General features: G+C 41.4%; 1 protein-coding gene across 1 annotated transcript in view; it reads right to left on the minus strand.

Moving 5' to 3' along the window:
* Window positions 1-20,004, minus strand: part of CCNH (cyclin H) — a 67,674-nt gene that overhangs the window by 29,635 nt on the left and 18,035 nt on the right. The window contains exons 6-7 of the mRNA XM_053701477.1: window positions 11,191-11,354; window positions 4,680-4,750 (exon numbers count right to left, since the gene is read on the minus strand). Of these exons, the coding sequence (XP_053557452.1) occupies window positions 4,680-4,750; window positions 11,191-11,354 (235 nt within the window). The remainder of the gene's footprint in view (window positions 1-4,679; window positions 4,751-11,190; window positions 11,355-20,004) is intronic.

Below are 20,004 nucleotides of genomic sequence, written 5' to 3' on the forward strand. Positions count from 1 at the left end.
TGCATACCAAGTCCTGCGTGGCCACGCAGGTGCTATCAAAATCACTGAAGCTCTCTCCTGTTTGATTCTGGCAATCAAACGAGGAAGGAGAGTTAATGGTGGAAACACATAAGCCAGGTTGAACGACCAGGGTACTGCTAGAGCATCTATCAGTACTGCCTGAGGATCCCTTGACCTGGACCCGTAACAAGGAAGTTTGGCGTTCTGACAAGACGCCATCAGATCGAATTCTGGTGAGCCCCATTGCTGAATCAATTGTGCAAACACCTCCGGATGGGGTTCCCACTCCCCCGGATGAAAAGTCTGACGACTTAGAAAATCCGCTTCCCAGTTCTCCACTCCTGGGATATAGATTGCTGATAGATGGCAAGAGTGAGTCTCTGCCCATCGAATTATTTTGATAACCTCTATCATCGCTAGAGAACTTTTTGTTCTCCCCTGATGATTGATATATGCTACAGTCGTGATATTGTCCGACTGGAATCTTATGAATCTGGCCGAAGCCAGCTGAGGCCACACCAGAAGCGCGTTGAATATCGCTCTCAGTTCTAGAATATTTATCGGGAGGAGAGCCTCCTCCTGAGTCCACAAACCCTGTGCTTTCAGGGAATTCCAGACTGCACCCCAGCCCAATAGGCTGGCGTCCGTCGACACTATGACCCATGCTGGCCTGCGGAAACACATTCCCTGGGACAGATGATCCTGTGACAACCACCAAAGAAGAGTCTCTCTGGTCTCTTGATCCAGATTTATCGGAGGAGATAAATCTGCATAATCCCCATTCCACTGTTTGAGCATGCATAGTTGCAGTGGTCTGAGATGAAAGCGAGCAAACGGAACTATGTCCATTGCCGCTACCATTAGTCCGATTACCTCCATACACTGAGCCACTGACGGCCGAGGAATGGAATGAAGAGCTCGGCAGGTGGTTAAAATCTTTGATTTCCTGACCTCCGTCAGAAAAATTTTCATTTCCACCGAATCTATCAGAGTTCCCAGGAATGGAACTCTTGAGAAAATTCTGGGAGCTGTGGCCAACCCAAAGAGAAGAGCCACAAACTGGTAATGCTTGTCCAGAAAGGCAAACCTGAGGAACTGGTGATGATCTTTGTGGATAGGGATGTGTAGATACGCATCCTTTAAGTCCACGGTGGTCATATATTGACCCTCCTGGATCATTGGTAAAATAGTCCGAATGGTCTCCATCATGAGGAATTTGTTTAGGATCTTGAGATCTAAAATTGGTCTGAAGGTTCCCTCTTTTTTGGGAACCACAAACAGATTGGAGTAGAACCCCTGCTCCTGTTCTGTTTTCGGAACTGGGCAGATCACTCCCATGGTATATAGGTCTTCGACACATTGTAAGAACGCCTCTCTTTTTGTCTGGTTTATAGACAATTAAGATGGAATCTCCCCCTTGGAGGAGAATCTTTGAAATCTAGAAGATACCCCTGGGTTACGATTTCTAAAGCCCAGAATTCCTGAACGTCTCTTGCCCAAGCCTGAGCAAAGAGAGAAAGTCTGCCCCCTACTAGATCCGGTCCCGGATCGGGGGCTACCCCTTCATGCTGTGTTGGTGGCAGCAGCAAGCGTCTTGGCCTGTTGTTCCAAGTGTGGTTAGGTCTCCAGACTGACTTGGATTGAGCAAAATTCCCCTCTTGCTTTGCAGCAGAGGAAGAGGTAGAGGGACCACCTTTGAAGTTTCGAAAGGAACAAAAATAATTTTGTTTGGCCCTCATCTTATTTGTCTTATCCTGAGGAAGGGCATGGCCTTTCCGTCCAGTGATGTCTGAAATGATCTCTTTCGGTTCAGGCACGAATAGGGTCTTACCCTTGAAAGGGATGGCTAAAAGCTTAGATTTTGATGACACATCAGCAGACCAGGACTTAAGCCATAACGCTCTAAAATGGCAAAACCTGAATTCTTTGCCGCTAATTTAGCCAGTTGAAAAGCGGCATCTGTAATGAAAGAATTAGCTAGCTTGAGAGCCCTAATTCTATCCAGAATATCATCTAATGGGGTCTCAACCTGAAGAGCATCGAACCAAAAAGCAGCTGCATTAGTTACAGGAACAATGCACGCTATAGGTTGGAGAAGAAAACCCAGATGAACAAATATTTTCTTTAGGAGACCCTCTAATTTTTTTATCCATAGGATCTTTGAAAGCACAACTGTCCTCAATAGGTATAGTTGTACGCTTAGCCAGGGTAGAAATAGCTCCCTCCACCTTAGGGACCGTCTGCCACGAGTCCCGCATGGTGTCTGAAATGGGAAACATTTTCTTAAAAGTAGGAGGGGGAGCGAACGGAATACCTGTTCTATCCCACTCCTTAGTAACAATGTCCGAAATCCTCTTAGGGACCGGAAAAACATCAGTGTAGGCAGGAACCTCTAGAAATCTGTCCATTTTACACAATTTCTCTGGAACTACAATAGGGTCACAATCATCCAGAGTCGCTAAAACCTCCCTGAGCAATAAGCGGAGGTGTTCTAGTTTAAATTTATTAGCCGTCATATCTGAGTCTGTCCGAGGGAACATCTTTCCTGAATCAGAAATCTCTCCCTCATACAGGAAATCCCTCACCCCCAACTCAGAACATTGTGAGGGTACATCAGATATGGCTAATAAAGCGTCAGAGTGCTCAGCATTTGTTCTCACACCAGACCTACTGCGCTTCCCCTGCAACCCAGGCAGCTTAGATAAAACCTCTGTGAGGGTAGTATTCATAACTGCGACCATATCTTGCAGGGTAAAAGAATTAGACGCACTAGAAGTACTTGGCGTCGCTTGTGCGGGCGTTAATGGTTGTGACACTTGGGGAGAATTAGATGGCATAACCTGATTCCCTTCTGACTGAGAATCATCCTGCAACATACTTTTAGTAGCTAAAATATGTTCTTTGCAATTTATTGACCTTTCAGTGCATGAGGGACACATTCTAAGTGGGGGTTCCACAATGGCATGTAAACATATTGAACAATGACTTTCTTCAATGTCAGACATGTTGAGCAGGCTAGTAATGACTACAAACAAGCATGAAAACACTTTATTTAGTGAAAAAAAATAACAATCTTAAAAAATGGTACTGCGCCTTTAAGAGAAAAAAAATCATACACGTTCTGCAAAACTGCTTTAAAATGCACCAAATTTTTCAAATGTTTGCAAGCAGACTCAATATGTGTAGTTAAGTTTGCCCCACAAGGAAATTTAACATTTAACCCCTTAATGTGCAAACCGGATTGAAATTAGGCCTAAATCCAGAAAAAACACCCCCAGCACCTTGACACAGCCCTGCTGTGGCGCCTACCTGCCTTCAGGGATAGTAAATATGGGGTTAAAGCTTCGATTTGGCCCAAAACATCCACAAGGGCCCTCAAGAGTTGGAGCTTGCTGCGTGAAAACAACTGCGCATATGAGGCGCGAAAATAGGCCCCGCCCATCTCACTCGATGTCTCTACAGCCTCAAAGAACCGCACCAGAGCAGTTTTAAACTAGCCATGTGGGTTCTGAGACCCAAAAAATAAGCCAAGTGTACCCTCAATAAAGTTGCCCACAAAACGTTAACAGCACTCCCAGTTCATAAAACTTTTGCCCACAAACATTCAAAACTCAGTGTCAACCATTTTTGTAATTAGCCCCTTATGCAAGCTTAGTAATGCCTTTCTATAGCTCTTAGGATTACTGCTTACCCTTACCATCATGGGGATATTGTCAGCCAATTCTGAAATACCACAGTCTCTCCAGAAAAAATGACTGAACATACCTCACTGCTATATAGCATGGAAATGTTCCTCACACTGAGGTTTCTTGTCCTCAGCCTCTGAGGGAACTGCACTGGATCTTAGTTACAAATGCTAAGATCATCATCATCCTCCTCCAGGCAGAAGTCTTCATCCATCTGCTGCCTGAGAGTAAATAGTACACACCGGTACCATTTAAAACAAAAAAACTCTTGCTTGAAGAAAATTAAAAACTAATATTTTATCACCTCTTTCACTTTACCCTTCCTAGTACTTAGAGTAGGCAAAGAGAATGACTGGGGGGTGGAGCTAAGGGAGGAGCTATATAGACAGCTCTGCTGTGGTGCTCTTTGCCACTTCCTGTTAGCAGGAGGATAATATCCCACAAGTAAAGAATGAATCCGTGGACTCGTCGTACCTTATAGAAGAAATATGAGAACTAAACCTCTAATAATAGATTCAGAAAAAAAAAAAAGTGTGTAATTAAACTAGAACCTTAAAAAGCTCAAAAGACAGTGTAATTAAAACAGCAGTTTATTTAATGGCAATATTATTGTTTTAGTTTATTACGCAAATACACATCAAGAGAAATTTTAAAATTCATATGCCGTTTGCTTCCAAAGTTCACTTTGCTTTACTAAAATATACTTCAGAGTATAATACTGATTTATACATAGTACTTATGCTAAAAATGTAGTCATGGTGAATGTGTAGCATGACATGAGTTTCAAGTAAATGAAATATAATTTTGTAGTTCCAGAAACTAAAAAAACACGAAAAAGCATCCCTTAAAAAGGAAATAAAAAATAAATAAAAACACACCTACTATATGGTGATCTATCTAATGTTGAAAACACAAGCACACCAATATCTAAATGCCTATTCTACATCACAAGAATAATAAAAAAATAAAAAAAGTTACAAGAAAGCTACTTACTTCTCATCCCATCTAGTAAATGTGACATTGCTTCACGGTTTTCTTTTAACGAGAGGCATTCTGCTAAGTAACTTTAAAACAATGATATAAAATAGTTATTTAAAATAATATGCACTTACTAATCAATATTGTAACATAAAACTAATAATCGGAATACATTAAAAACATAATTTATGCTTACCTGATAAATTCCTTTCTCCTGTAGTGTAGTCAGTCCACGGGTCATCCATTACTTATGGAATATTTCTCTTCCTAACAGGAAACTGCAAGAGAATTACCCAGCAGAGCTTGCTATATAGCTCCTCCCCTCACCTATCATAGTCAGTCATTCGACCAAAGCAGACGAGAAAGGAGGAACCATAGGGTACAGTGGTGACTGGAGTTTAATTAAAATTTAGACCTGCCGTAAAAACAGGGCGGGCCGTGGACTGACTACACTACAGGAGAAAGGAATTTATCAGGTAAGCATAAATTATGTTTTCTCCTGTTAAGTGTAGTCAGTCCACGGGTCATCCATTACTTATGGAATACCAATACCAAAGCTAAAGTACACGGATGAAGGGAGGGACAAGGCAGGAACATTAAACAGAAGGAACCACTGCCTGAAGTACCTTTCTCCCAAACACAGCCTCCGAGGAAGCAAAAGTGTCAAATTTGTAAAATTTTGAAAAAGTGTGAAGCGAAGACCAAGTCGCAGCCTTGCAAATCTGTTCAACAGAGGCCTCATTTTTAAAGGCCCAGGTGGAAGCTACAGCTCTAGTAGAATGAGCTGTAATCCTTTCAGGGGGCTGCTGTCCAGCAGTCTCATAGGCTAATCGTATTATGCTACGAAGCCAAAAAGAGAGAGAGGTAGCCAAAGCCTTTTGACCTCTCCTCTGTCCAGAGTAAATGACAAACAGGGAAGAAGTTTGACGAAAATCCCTAGTTGCCTGCAAATAGAATTTCAGGGCACGGACTACGTCCAGATTATGCAAAAGTCGTTCCTTCTTTGAAGAAGGGTTAGGACACAGAGATGGAACAACAATCTCTTGATTGATATTCCTGTTAGTAACTACCTTAGGTAAGAACCCAGGTTTAGTACGCAGGACTACCTTGTCTGAATGAAAAATCAGATAAGGAGAATCACAATGTAAGGCAGATAACTCAGAGACTCTTCGAGCCGAGGAAATAGCCATCAAAAACAGAACTTTCCAAGATAACAACTTGATATCAATGGAATGAAGGGGTTCAAATGGAACGCCTTGAAGAACATTAAGAACTAAGTTTAAGCTCCACGGCGGAGCAACAGACTTAAACACAGGCTTAATCCTAGTTAAAGCCTGACAGAAAGCCTGAACTTCAGCCAGACGTTTGTGTAGAAGAATAGACAGAGCAGAAATCTGTCCCTTTAACGAACTAGTAGATAAGCCCTTTTCTAAACCCTCTTGTAGAAAGGACAATATCCTAGGAATCCTAACCTTACTCCATGAGTAACTCTTGGATTCGCAGCAACGTAAATATGTACGCCATATTTTATGGTAAATTTTTCTGGTAACAGGCTTCCTAGCCTGTATTAAGGTATCAATAACCGCCTCCGAGAAACCACGCTTTGATAGAGTCAAGCGTTCAATCTCCATGCAGTCAGCCATCTATCAGCACCGCTCCCGGGTCCCTGGACCTGAATCCGTAACAAGGAAGCTTGGCGTTCTGACGAGACGCCATGAGATCTAGATCTGGTTTGCCCCAACGACGAATCAGTTGAGCAAAGACCTCCGGATGGAGCTCCCACTCTCCCGGATGAAAAGTCTGGCGACTTAGAAAATCCGCCTCCCAGTTCTCCACGCCTGGGATGTAGATCGCTGACAGGTGGCAAGAGTGAGACTCTGCCCAGCGAATTATCTTTGAGACTTCCAACATCGCTAGGGAACTTCTGGTTCCCCCTTGATGGTTGATGTAAGCCACAGTCGTGATGTTGTCCGACTGAAATCTGATGAACCTCAGAGTTGCTAACTGAGGCCAAGCTAGGAGAGCATTGAATATTGCTCTTAACTCCAGAATATTTATTGGGAGGAGTTTCTCCTCCTGAGTCCATAAGCCCTGAGCTTTCAGGGAATTCCAGACTGCTCCCCAGCCTAGAAGGCTGGCGTCTGTTGTTACAATCGTCCAATCTGGCCTGCGAAAGGTCATCCCCTTGGACAGATGTGGCCGAGAGAGCCACCATAGAAGAGAATCTCTGGTCCTTTGATCCAGATTTAGTAGGGGGGACAAATCTGAGTAATCCCCGTTCCACTGACTTAGCATGCACAATTGCAGCGGTCTGAGATGCAGGCGCGCAAATGGTACTATATCCATTGCCGCTACCATTAAGCCGATTACTTCCATGCACTGAGCTACTGACGGGTGTGGAATGGAGTGAAGGACACGGCAAGCATTTAGAAGTTTTAATAACCTGGCCTCTGTCAGGTAAATTTTCATCTCTACAGAATCTATAAGAGTCCCTAGAAAGGGAACTCTTGTAAGTGGTAATAGAGAACTCTTATCCACGTTCACCTTCCACCCATGCGACCTCAGAAATGCCAGAACTATCTCTGTATGAGACTTGGCAGTTTGAAAACTTGACGCTTGTATCAGAATGTCGTCTAGGTACGGAGTCACCGCTATGCCTCGCGGTCTTAGTACCGCCAGAAGTGATCCTAGAATTTTTGTAAAGATTCTTGGGGCCGTAGCTAATCCGAAGGGAAGAGCTACAAACTGGTAATGCCTGTCTAGGAAGGCAAATCTCAGATACCGGTAATGGTCCTTGTGAATCGGTATGTGAAGGTAAGCATCCTTTAAGTCCACCGTGGTCATGTACTGACCCTCTTGGATCATGGGAAGGATGGTTCGAATAGTTTCCATTCTGAATGATGGAACTCTTAGAAATTTGTTTAGGATTTTTAAGTCCAAGATTGGTCTGAAGGTTCCCTCTTTTTTGGGAACCACAAATAGATTTGAATAGAATCCCTGCCCGTGTTCCGTCCACAGAACTGGGTGGATTACCCCCATTAGTAAGAGGTCTTGTACACAGCGTAGAAACGCCTCTTTCTTTGTTTGGTTTGCTGATAACCTTGAAAGATTAAATCTCCCCCGTGGAGGAGAAGTTTTGAAGTCCAGGAGATATCCCTGAGATATGATCTCCAACGCCCAGGGATCCCGGACATCTCTTGCCCAAGCCTGGGCGAAGAGAGAAAGTCTGCCCCCCACTAGATCCGTTTCCGGATAGGGGGCCCTCTCTTCATGCTGTCTTGGGGGCAGCAGCAGGTTTCTTGGCCTGCTTGCCCCTGTTCCAGGACTGGTTAACTTTCCAGCCCTGCCTGTAACGAGCAACAGCTCCTTCCTGTTTTGGAGCGGAGGAAGTTGATGCTGCTCCTGCCTTGAAGTTACGAAAGGCACGAAAATTAGAATGTTTGGCCTTTGATTTGGCCCTGTCCTGAGGTAGAGCATGGCCCTTACCTCCCGTAATGTCAGCAATAATTTCTTTCAAGCCGGGCCCGAATAAGGTCTGCCCTTTGAAAGGAATATTAAGCAATTTGGATTTAGAAGTCACGTCAGCTGACCAGGATTTAAGCCACAGCGCTCTGCGCGCTTGAATGGCGAATCCGGAGTTCTTAGCCGTAAGTTTGGTTAAGTGTACAACGGCATCAGAAACAAATGAGTTAGCTAGCTTAAGGGTTTTAAGCTTGTTCATAATTTCATCCAATGGAGCTGTGCGAATGGTCTCTTCCAGAGACTCAAACCAGAATGCCGCCGCAGCAGTAACAGGCGCAATGCATGCAAGGGGTTGTAATATAAAACCTTGTTGAACAAACATTTTCTTAAGGTAACCCTCTAACTTTTTATCCATTGGATCTGAAAAAGCACAGCTATCCTCCACCGGGATAGTGGTGCGCTTAGCCAAAGTAGAAACTGCTCCCTCCACCTTAGGGACCGTCTGCCATAAGTCCCGTGTGGTGGCGTCTATAGGAAACATTTTTCTAAATATAGGAGGTGGTAAAAAGGGCACACCGGGTCTATCCCACTCCTTGTTAACAATTTCTGTAAGCCTTTTAGGTATAGGAAAAGCGTCAGTACACACCGGTACCGCAAAATATTTATCCAGCCTACATACTTTCTCTGGAATTGCAACTGTGTTACAATCATTCAGAGCCGCTAATACCTCCCCTAGCAATACGCGGAGGTTCTCAAGCTTAAATTTAAAATTTGAAATTTCTGAATCCAGTTTACCCGGATCAGACCCGTCACCCACAGAATGAAGCTCTCCGTCCTCATGTTCTGCAAATTGTGACGCAGTATCAGACATGGCTCTACCATTATCAGTGCGCTCTGTTCTAACTCCAGAGTGATCGCGCTTACCTCTTAATTCTGGCAATTTAGACAGTACTTCTGTCATAACAATAGCCATGTCTTGCAAAGTGATTTGTATGGGCCGCCCTGATGTACTTGGCGCCACAATATCACGCACCTCCTGAGCGGGAGGCGAAGGTACTGACACGTGAGGAGAGTTAGTCGGCATAACTTCCCCCTCGTTGTCTGGTGATAATTTCTTAACATATAAAGTTTGACTTTTATTTAAAGTGACATCTATACATTGAGTGCACAAATTTCTATTGGGCTCCACATTGGCCTTTAAACATAGTGAACAAAGAGATTCATCCGAGTCAGACATGTTTAAACAAACTAGCAATGAGACTAGCAAACTTGGAAATACTTTTCAAAATTAATTTACAAGCAATATAAAAAACGTTACTGTGCCTTTAAGAAGCACAGAAAAACTAACACAGTTGAAATAACAATGATCAAAAATAGTTATAGCAACCAAATTTTCACAGTAAATGTATTAAGTTAGCAAAGGATTGCACCCACCAGCAAATGGATGATTAACCCCTTAGTACCCAAAAACGGATAACAATTATATAATTAACGTTTTTCTCACAGTCAAATACACTGTCACAGGACTACTGTGACTGATTACCTCCCTCAAAATGGATTTTGAAGACCCCTGAGCTCTCTAGAGACGATCTGGATCATGGAGGATGAAGTAGACAGATTGTGACTGAATTTTTACTGTGTAAAAAAGCGCTAAAATAGGCCCCTCCCACTCATATTACAACAGTGGGGAAGCTCAGAAACTGTTTCTATGCAGAAAACAAAAATGGCCATGTGGTAAAAATCATGCCCTAATAAGTTTTATCACCAAGTACCTCACAAAAACGATTAACAAGCCAGTAAAACGTTTTAAACATACATTTAAAAGTTATGTATTATTATTTACAAGCCTGCTACCAGTCGCTTTTACTGCAGTTAAGGCTCACACATTATTTCAGTATTTACAGTATTTTCAGAGTCAATTCCATTCCTTAGAAAATACATTCAGTGCACACACACTCATCAGCCTGATACCAGTCGCTATCGCTGCATTTAAGGCTGAACTTACTTTACAATGGTATCAGCAGTATTTTCTCAGTCAATTCCATTCCTCAGAAAATAAATTACTGCGCATACCTCATTTGTTGCAGGGGAGCCCTGCATGCTATTCCCCTTCTCTGAAAGTACCTCACGCCTCAGATGAGAAACAGCCAGTGGATCTTAGTTACGTCTGCTAAGACCATAGAAAGAAACCCAGGCAGATTCTTCTTCTAATGCTGCCTGAGAATAAACAGCACACTCCGGTGCCATTTAAAAATAACAAACTTTTGATTGTAGAAATAAACTAAGTTAAAAAAACACCACAGATCTCTCACAGCTTCCTACTAGTTAGGCTGCAAGAGAATGACTGACTATGATAGGTGAGGGGAGGAGCTATATAGCAAGCTCTGCTGGGTAATTCTCTTGCAGTTTCCTGTTAGGAAGAGAAATATTCCATAAGTAATGGATGACCCGTGGACTGACTACACTTAACAGGAGAAAACAAGAATAACTGATATATCTAGTTCTAACCTCAATGTATAGAAGAGGTTATGGCAACCCAATATAGATTTTAATGCATCACTTCCAGCCCCTTTATTACAGTGATGGACAAATTTGACATTTTAGGAGAGAAGGCCCACTACTGTCTGTAACTTAACAGTTGGCTTTTATTTTATTATGCAGCATCTAAACTGACTCTGCATAAAAAAAAAAAAAAAAAAAAACTAAACTAAAAAAACTAAAACAAACAAACAAAAAAAAAAAAGTAGCATGTTAAATGCCTCAAATAATTTAAAATGGGATACAGAGTGAACACAGTACAGTAAAAGATATTCTGATCGTCCTTAACAAGTTAAATGGTTCAAATGAATTTGGTTTACAAATGATCATTCCTGGGAAATTATTTAAAAAAACAAGGACAAATTACATTTATACATTCTAATTACTTGAGACCCCAAATTAAGAGGTGCAACATTTTTCATACTTTAAACTACTTCTTTAAAAGGATAGAGAGAGAGGATTATGTTCAGGGTTTTGATGCATTAGGTCTATTTTCCAATAACATAACCCCCTCCCCCCAACTGACCTTTCCATATTTATTCCTGCTCTGGAGGCACTAGATAGTATTGCTGTGAGAGCAATCATCGATGGTGTGAATAATAAACATGCATCTGTCAAAGCAACTCGATTCAGGAAGTCATCTGCAGATTTTCTCAATATTTCTGGACTCTCCAGCACTGGATATCGCGTCTAAAAAGTTGGAGAAATAAGATAAATAACCCTTTGTATGAAGGACTTGAAACGTTACACTTTTATAAAGATAAAACAAACAAACACACGCCTTTATGTTTTACATCACTTTGAGAGCTTCAGTTCAGTGGTGAACTGGGGAAGCAATATGGTTTCATGCATCTCCTTGGTAAGTACTTTGTGATCTTGTGGCTTGTTCCAATAGAGCATTGCACACCTGGACCAGCAGGAGTTCATTTAATGATAAATGTCACGTGGCTTAGCACACTGGTCAGTGTCTCGCCGCCTTCGCTCCTCTGGCCATTGCCCTAGCCGCATGGGGTTGCTGTTGGCACACGGCGATAACGTCATCACCATGCCCCACGAATACTGCTAATGAAGCTCTGGATATAAGCTGTGAGACCTCCTTTGCGCAAACTTGCACCTATGTAAGTACCTCCTTTTAATTTTTTTTTGCAGTATAGGTTTACCTTTATGTACTCCGAGGTACTATCGTTACTATTTGCTATTGTGCCCGATTGGACTGCCTGCTTGTTAATGAACCCTGAACTGCCTAGTTGCCATTGATACTCAGAAATATTGGACTGCCTGCTCCTACTGAACCCTGCACTGCCTGGTGAGCATTCCTTTTGCTTTGTTCCTTGGTTTTTCTCTGGCGCATAGAACTGCTTGCTTACTTCTCAGCCCTACTCGGCTCTGTGACCTGCTCCTCATTAACCCTTGCTGTTTGTGTCCTACCTTGTTCCTTCAAACTGTTATACTTAGTTCTGGGATTTTTCCTTATCCCAGCATCAAATGGAAAGATAAGAAGTCTTATGGCCAGGATTGGTCTGATAAGGAAATATCCCATGAACATTACAGTCAGTGTGTAAGAGAAAAGATCACCAGAGATTGCAATAGACAATACATAGGACACTTCATATCTCCCTAGAGGAAAAAAAAAAAAAAAAAAAAAAGAAGAATCTAAATCTAGGAGTAAACATTATATAGGTAGATTTTGGCAAATACAAAATGAGGCAATTAGTTTTCCCAGTGACAAAAGGAATGTAGCAAGAACATTCACCAACCAGATCAACCAAATGTTAGGCTGATAAACTCTCCTGTGCCATTCATGAATGCAGTCTAAAAAGGTACACACAAAATATATACCTTTAAAAAAACACACAAAAAAAAAAAAAAAACACACAAAAAAAAAAAAACAACACAAAAAGGTCTAGATAAACTGAATCCCCACACAATGTATGGCAATTCAGGTTTTCTTATTTAACATTTAATAATGTGTATCAACAGTCTAAACACATAAAGAGACATTCCAGCCAAAATTGTAATCCACATGGATGCATTTCAGTTTTGAAAAGACATGTTACAAGCCCCACTGGCACTCTGAGCAGCTGCAGTATTTAAATGCTGGTGCACTGAAAATTTCTAGCTATGCTTCAAATGCAGAGAAAAATGATAACACATAACAGTGATAACCTTCACTAGAAGGCTTTTTGCCAATACATTTATAATTTTATATATTTATAACTGAATTTGCAAGAATTTTAACATAGAAAAAAAGTTGAGTAAACAGTTAAGAAATGCCATTTGAAGGGAAAAAAACAAAAAAAAAGTTTTCTTAATGATTGGAATCCTGGAGTTGTATTGTCTCCATGCAAGGCATAAGGGTGTCATCACAAGATTTTTTTTTTTTTTTTTTTTAAGTGCATTTGTTTCATGACAAGTGACTTCTTTGTACATTTTTCAAACATATTTTAAATTTGAAAACCCCACCCACGAACAGTCATATGATGCACTTTGTATAATATTACTGAGCGAATGAAACAGGTGCCAAAGTAAGGGAAATTTAGATCTTACCGGCCTTTGTCTTATCCAAAGACATCCATTGATCCAACTGACTTATACACCCCGTTATCCTTATAAAAACCCAAAAGGTATCTGAAATTTGATCACATTTCTAGAAAGTAATAGCCATTAGGGGAATTACCGGCTTTCTAAAAAGGCCATGCTTATAAAAAGGCATGGCAAACCATAAAAAAAAAAAAAAAAAAAAAAAAAAGGGTTAACAAATTATACATACAAACTATGTGGACACCTTCCCATCAACACCTATATGAGCTTAGATTAGGTAGGCAGATGAGCAGAATTGCATACTATTAAAATCCAAACAGCAGCGCTAGTCACATGACCCAACTCCGCAACTAGCGCTGCTTATTGAGTCAGTATTAGTTTCCAGTCAAAAACAGCACTTCTATATGGCTCCAGAGCAGTACTTTAACCTATACACAGTATTGCAGGGTCGCTAGTAATACAATTACAAGCAAGTCATTTTTTTTTTTTACAATAATGGCCCTTTAATCTGCTTTCAGTTGAGGTTCCCTTTAAGAGGATATTGAGATGGATATATATATATATGTGTGTGTGTGTGTGTGTGTGTGTGTGTGTGTGTGTGTGTGTGTGTGTGTGTGTGTGTATATACATATATACACACATACACACATATTGGATATAAAAAGTCTACACACCCCTGTTAAAATGTCATGTTTCTGCGATGTAAAAAATGAGACAAAGATAAATAATTTCAGAACTTTTTCCACCTTTAATGTGACCTATTAACTGTACAACTCAATTGCAAAACAAACTAAAATCTTTTAGGTGGAGGGAAGTAGAAATAAAAAGCTAAAAATAATATGCTTGCATAAGTGTGCAAACTAATACTTTGTTGAAGCACCCTTTGATTTTATTACAGCACTCAGTGTTTTTGGGTATGAATTTTTCAGCATGGCACATCTTGACTTGGCAAGATTTGCCCACTCTTCTTTGCAAAAACACTCAGAATCTGTCAGATTGTGAGGGCATCTCTAGTGCACAGCCCACTTAAGATCACCCCACAGATTTTCGATTTGATTCAGGTCTGGGCTCTGACTGGGCCATTCCAAAACTTTAATCTTCTTCTGGTAAAGCCATTCCTTTGGATGTATGCATTGGGGCGTTGTCATGCTGAAAGATGAAGTTCCTCTTCATGTTCAGCTTTCAGGTCCTTAAGGTTAAGAAAATTGAAAAATTGTCTGGTCCTTAAGGGGGATAGAAGATAGATGATGATGAGAGATAGAGATGATTGATGATGATGATGATGATAGAGATAGAAATACACATACAGTAACTCACAAAATTGAGTACACCCCTCACATTTTTGTAAATATTTTATTATATATTTTAATTTGACAACACTGAGAAAATGACAATTTGCTACAATGTAAAGTAGTGAGTGTACAGCCTGTATAACAGTGTTAATTTGCCGTCTCCTCAAAATAACTCAATAAACAGCCATTAATGTCTAAACCGTTGGCAACAAAAGTGAGAACACCCCTAAGTGGAAATGTCCAAATTGGGCCCAATTAGCCATTTTCCCTCCCCAGTGTCACTCGTTAGTGTTACAAGGTTTTAGGTGTGAATGGGGAGCAGGTATGTTAGAGAGAGAGTGTGAGAGCGATAACACCAAATTTCATACTGGTCACTGGAAGTTCAACACGGCACCTCATGGCAAAGAACTCTGAGGATCTGAAAAAAAGAATTGTTGCTCTGCATAAAGATGGCCTAGGCTATAAGAAGATTGCCAAGACCCTGAAACTGAGCTGCAGCACGGTGGGCAAGACCATACAGCGGTTTCACAGGATAGGTTCCACTCAGAACAGGCTTTGCCATGGTCGACCAAAGAAGTTGAGTGCACGTGCTCAGCATCATATCTAGAGGTTGTCTTTGGGAAATAGACGTATGAGTGCTGCCAGCATTGCTGCAGAGGTTGAAGGTGTGGGGGTCAGCCTGTCAGTGCACAGACCATACGCATCGAATTGATCTGCATGGCTGTCGTCCCAGAAGGAAGTCTCTTCTAAAGATGATGCACAAGAAAGCCGCAAAAAGTTTGCTAAAGACAAGCAGACTAAGGACATGGATTACTGGAACCATGTCCTGAGGTCCGATGAGACCAAGATAAACTTATTTGGTTTAGATGGTATCAAGCATGTGTGGCGGCAACCAGGTGAGGAGTACAAAGACAAGTGTGTCTTGCCTACAGTCAAGCATGATGGTGGGAGTGTCATGGTCTGGGCCTGCATGAGTGCTGCCGGCACTGGGGAGCTACAGTTCATTGAGAGAACCATGAATGCCAACATGTACTGTGACATACTGAAGCAGAGCATGATCCCCGTCCCTTTGGAGACTGGGCCGCAGGGCAGTATTCCAACATAATGGCCCCAAACACACCTCCAAGGACGACCACTGCCTTGCTAAAGAAGCTGAAGGTAAAGGTGATGGACTGACCAAGCATGTCTCCAGACCTAAACCCTATTGAGCATCTGTGGGGCATCCTCAAAACGGAATGTGGGGGAGCTCAAGGTCTCTAACATCCACCAGCTCCGTGATGTCATCATGGAGGAGTGGAAGAGGACTCCAGTGGCATCTTGTCAAGCTCTGGTGAACTCCATGACCAAGAGGGTTAAAGCAGTGCTGGAAAATAATGGTGGCCACACAAAATATTGACACTTTGGCAACAAAAGTGAGTACACCCCCTAAGTGGAAATGTCCAAATTGGGCCCAAAGGTTTAGGCATTAATGGCTGTGCATTAAGTTATTTTGAGGGGACAGCAAATTTACACTAAAAGGACACTTAAGAGACCAGTGAGTGCCGTCCTCTGTTATATTCAACCGCTGGCACTCTGGCAGTTGCTACTATGGTGAGAGTGCTCTTTTTTGGAACTGCATATTGAGACCTCCATTCCCCCACCCACCCCAATAATAGAGGCTTTAGAGGATAACAATTTGGTCATTAATATTAGTGACCGTCAACTTTCAGACCCGGAGATAAGACTCCTGAATAAAGGAGTGAATTTTATACCCACCAAACGCAGTGATCCCTTTGAGACATGGATTGATCAGCAGAAGTTCCAAAGAAACTTGGAGGCTAAAGGAATATTTTAGCAGCTATAGTGGTCCTGGAACAGACTCTCCATTTAGGAAGACTGGTAAATTCGACCCCAACAGCTATAACTCTAGCATCAAAACTTACTCCGCCTGATTGGCGAAGTCAATAGGACACTGACATCTAAATATAAGAATAACCTGACAACGGATGAGATCCTAGCAATTAAATCACTGGCCACTGATCTTCAAATTATCATCCACTCGGCGGACAAAGGGGGTGCGACAGTCGTGATGAATTACGAGTATTATAGAGGAGAGATCATCCAGCAATTAAATGACACCTCTACATATCTCCCATTACAAAGAAATCCTGTGAAAGAATTCCAGAACAAGATTAAAAAACTGTGGTACTTGATGGGATTGCCCAAGGCTTTATTGAAGAAAAGATTGCTGATTTTCTATTGGTTGAATATCCCAAATGTCCAATATTATACACGCTACCCATGGTGCATAAGAATCAGACGCACCCACCAGGCAGACCTATCGTCTCAGCCAGGGATTCTATCACGTCACCTATTTCCCAATTTGTAGATTTCTTCTTGCAACCCATAGTTAAGAATATGAGATCATATGTCCGTGACTCCACGGATCTCATACAGAAGCTAAAGGGTTTAAAAATGGGAGAAGACTGGGTACTGGTTACGGCGGACGTAACCAGTTAATATACAGTTATACCACAACAAAATGGCATAAAGATGGTAGCAAGAGGACTGAGTAGATATTCTTATGTGGGACCTCCAATGACGTTTTTGCTGCAAGTTTTGGAATTAAGTCTACGGCTCAATTACTTCAGATTTGAGGAGACCTATTACAGCCAAATAAAAGTTATGTAACAACGATCTATTGATGACCTCTTCTTGATTTGGGCAGAACCCACAGCAACAGCAGAGAAGTGGTTTAAGGATCTCAATGAGAAATAAAGAAATGGAAATCCTCCTCAAGTAACAAAAAAAAAAAAAAAACAAAAAAAAAAAACACAACAACATTTCGGGGCAAGTGCCCCTTAATCATGTGATAAAATTACATACACAGTACACTTGGTTAAATAGGCATTCACCTGGGAGTTTAACCCTTACCTTCTAAATAGCAATTTGCTAAATAAATATAGCGCCACCTTAAGACCATATACAGTGGGGCACAAAAGTATTTAGTCAGCCACCAATTGTGCAAGTTCTCCCACTTAAGAAGATGAGAGAGGCCTGTAATTTTCATCATAGGTATACCTCAACTATGAGAGACAAAATGTGGAAACAAATCCAGACAATCACACAGTCTGATTTGGAAAGCATTTATTTGCATATTATGGTGGAAAATAATTATTTGGTCACCTACAAACAAGCAAGATTTCTGGCTCTCACAGACCTGTATCTTCTTCTTTAAGAGGCTCCTCTGTCCTCCACTCATTACCTGTATTAATGGCACCTGTTTTAACTTGTTATCAGTATAAAAGACACCTGTCCACAACCTCAAACAGTCACACTCCAAACTCCACTATGGTGAAGACCAAAGAGCTGTCAAAGGACACCAGAAACAAAATTGTAGAACTGCACCAGGCTGGGAAGACTGAATCTGCAATAGGCAAGCAGCTTGGTGTGAAGAAATCAACTGTGGGAGCAATAATTAGAAAATGGAAGACATAAAAGACCACTGATAATCTCCCTCGATCTGGGGCTCCACGCAAGATCTCACCCCGTGGGGTCAAAATAATCACAAGAACGGTGAGCAAACATCCCAGAACCACACGGGGGGACCTAGTGAATGACCTGCAGAGAGCTGGGACCAACGTAACAAAGGCTACCATCAGTAACACACTACGCCGCCAGGGACTCAGATCCTGCAGTGCCAGACGTGTCCCCCTGCTTAAGCCAGTATATGTCCGGGCCCATCTGAAGTATGCTAGAGAGCATTTGGATGATCCAGAAGCGGATTGGGAGAATGTCATATGGTCAGATGAAACCAAAGTAAAACTGTTTGGTAGAAACACAACTCGTCGTGTTTGGAGGAGAGAGAATGCTGAGTTGCAACCAAAGAACACCATACCTACTGTGAAGCATGGGGGTGTTTCTCTGCAAAGGGAACAGGACGACTGATCCGTGTACATGAAAGAATGAATGGGGCCAAGTATTGTGAGATTTTGAGTGCAAACCTCCTTCCATCAGCAAGGGCATTGAAGATGAAACGTGGCTGGGTCTTTCAGCATGACAATGATCCCAAACACACCGCCCGGGCAACGAAGGAGTGGCTTCGTAAGAAGCATTTCAAGATCCTGGAGTGGCCTAGCCAGTCTCCAGATCTCAACCCCATAGAAAACCTTTGGAGGGAGTTGAAAGTCCGTGTTGCCCAGCGACAGCCCCAAAACATCACTGCTCTAGAGGAGATCTGCATGCAGGAATGGGCCAACATACCAGCAACAGTGTGTGACAACCTTGTGAAGACTTACAGAAATGTTTGACCTCTGTCATTGCCAACAAAGGATATATAACAAAGTATTGAGATGAACTTTTGATATTGACCAAATACTTATTTTCCATCATAATTTGCAAATAAATTCTTTCCAAATCAGACAATGTGATTGTCTGAATTTGTTTCCACATTTTGTCTCTCATAGTTGAGGTATACCTATGATGAAAAATACAGGCCTCTCTCATCTTCTTAAGTGGGAGAACTTGCACAATTGGTGGCTGACTAAATACTTTTTTGCCCCACTGTATGTAGTTGTGCAAATTAAAAACAGCTATGAAGCCTCATAGAAAACTGAGTGTATACAATACTATTCCTAATGTGTATATATCATTTAGAGATACAAGCTATCCAACCAACTATATAACAATTGTAAAGAGATACATAATGATTAAATCAATGATAGTTACACAATTCTAGATAAGGTACATAAGACATTTGCATATATACAAAGTTCAGCACTTAACATTTTTAAAGGACAAAATACAGAAATACTTAAAAGCTTATTCACCATCAGTAAGGACAGATTTTGGTGTGACAGTGGGGCACCTAAATATATAGAAACAGAATATGTATAATCATACAGAATACAGTAGATACAAAAAATACTGATGTAAAACAGTCTATCAATACAGAGTATACAGATTATCTACAAAAACCATGAATGAGTAACTATCAAGGATATTTATAGGGGTATTAGCAAAAAGCTGACCAATTGATTTCCCTGTTCATTCCCTTTGGTTCCAGAGTATCCAACCCAAAAATCCAGAATGTTTCACGTTGTTTGGAGTAACATAACCCCATTACCACCCCTTCTAGTAATCTTGATATGTTCAATAATCTGGAACCGAAGTTGGCTATTTTGATGGCCTGCTGATAAAAAATGATGAGCAACCGGAGCAGTGATCACTTTACATCTAATGTTACTCTTATGTTCAGTGATGCGGTCACCAATACGTCTGGTGGATTCAACCACATTGCACCGCTGGAACTGTGTAAAGTTGTGGCATAAATTTGGACCTAGGTCTAAAATCAGATCTAGCTTTTATTTTGGAGAGTGGAGAAGATTCAGTGGTTTCAACGGGAGAGGGCTGAAGGAACAGACAGTTCTGATGTAGAACTAGATAATGACCGGCAAATAATCAATCTGTCATCCTTTAAATTAAACCAGGCTCATATAAGTGTCCTTAAAAAGGGCCTTTCCTTCTGC

This window comes from Bombina bombina, chromosome 2, assembly GCF_027579735.1.
Source record: "Bombina bombina isolate aBomBom1 chromosome 2, aBomBom1.pri, whole genome shotgun sequence".
Taxonomy (NCBI): domain Eukaryota; kingdom Metazoa; phylum Chordata; class Amphibia; order Anura; family Bombinatoridae; genus Bombina; species Bombina bombina.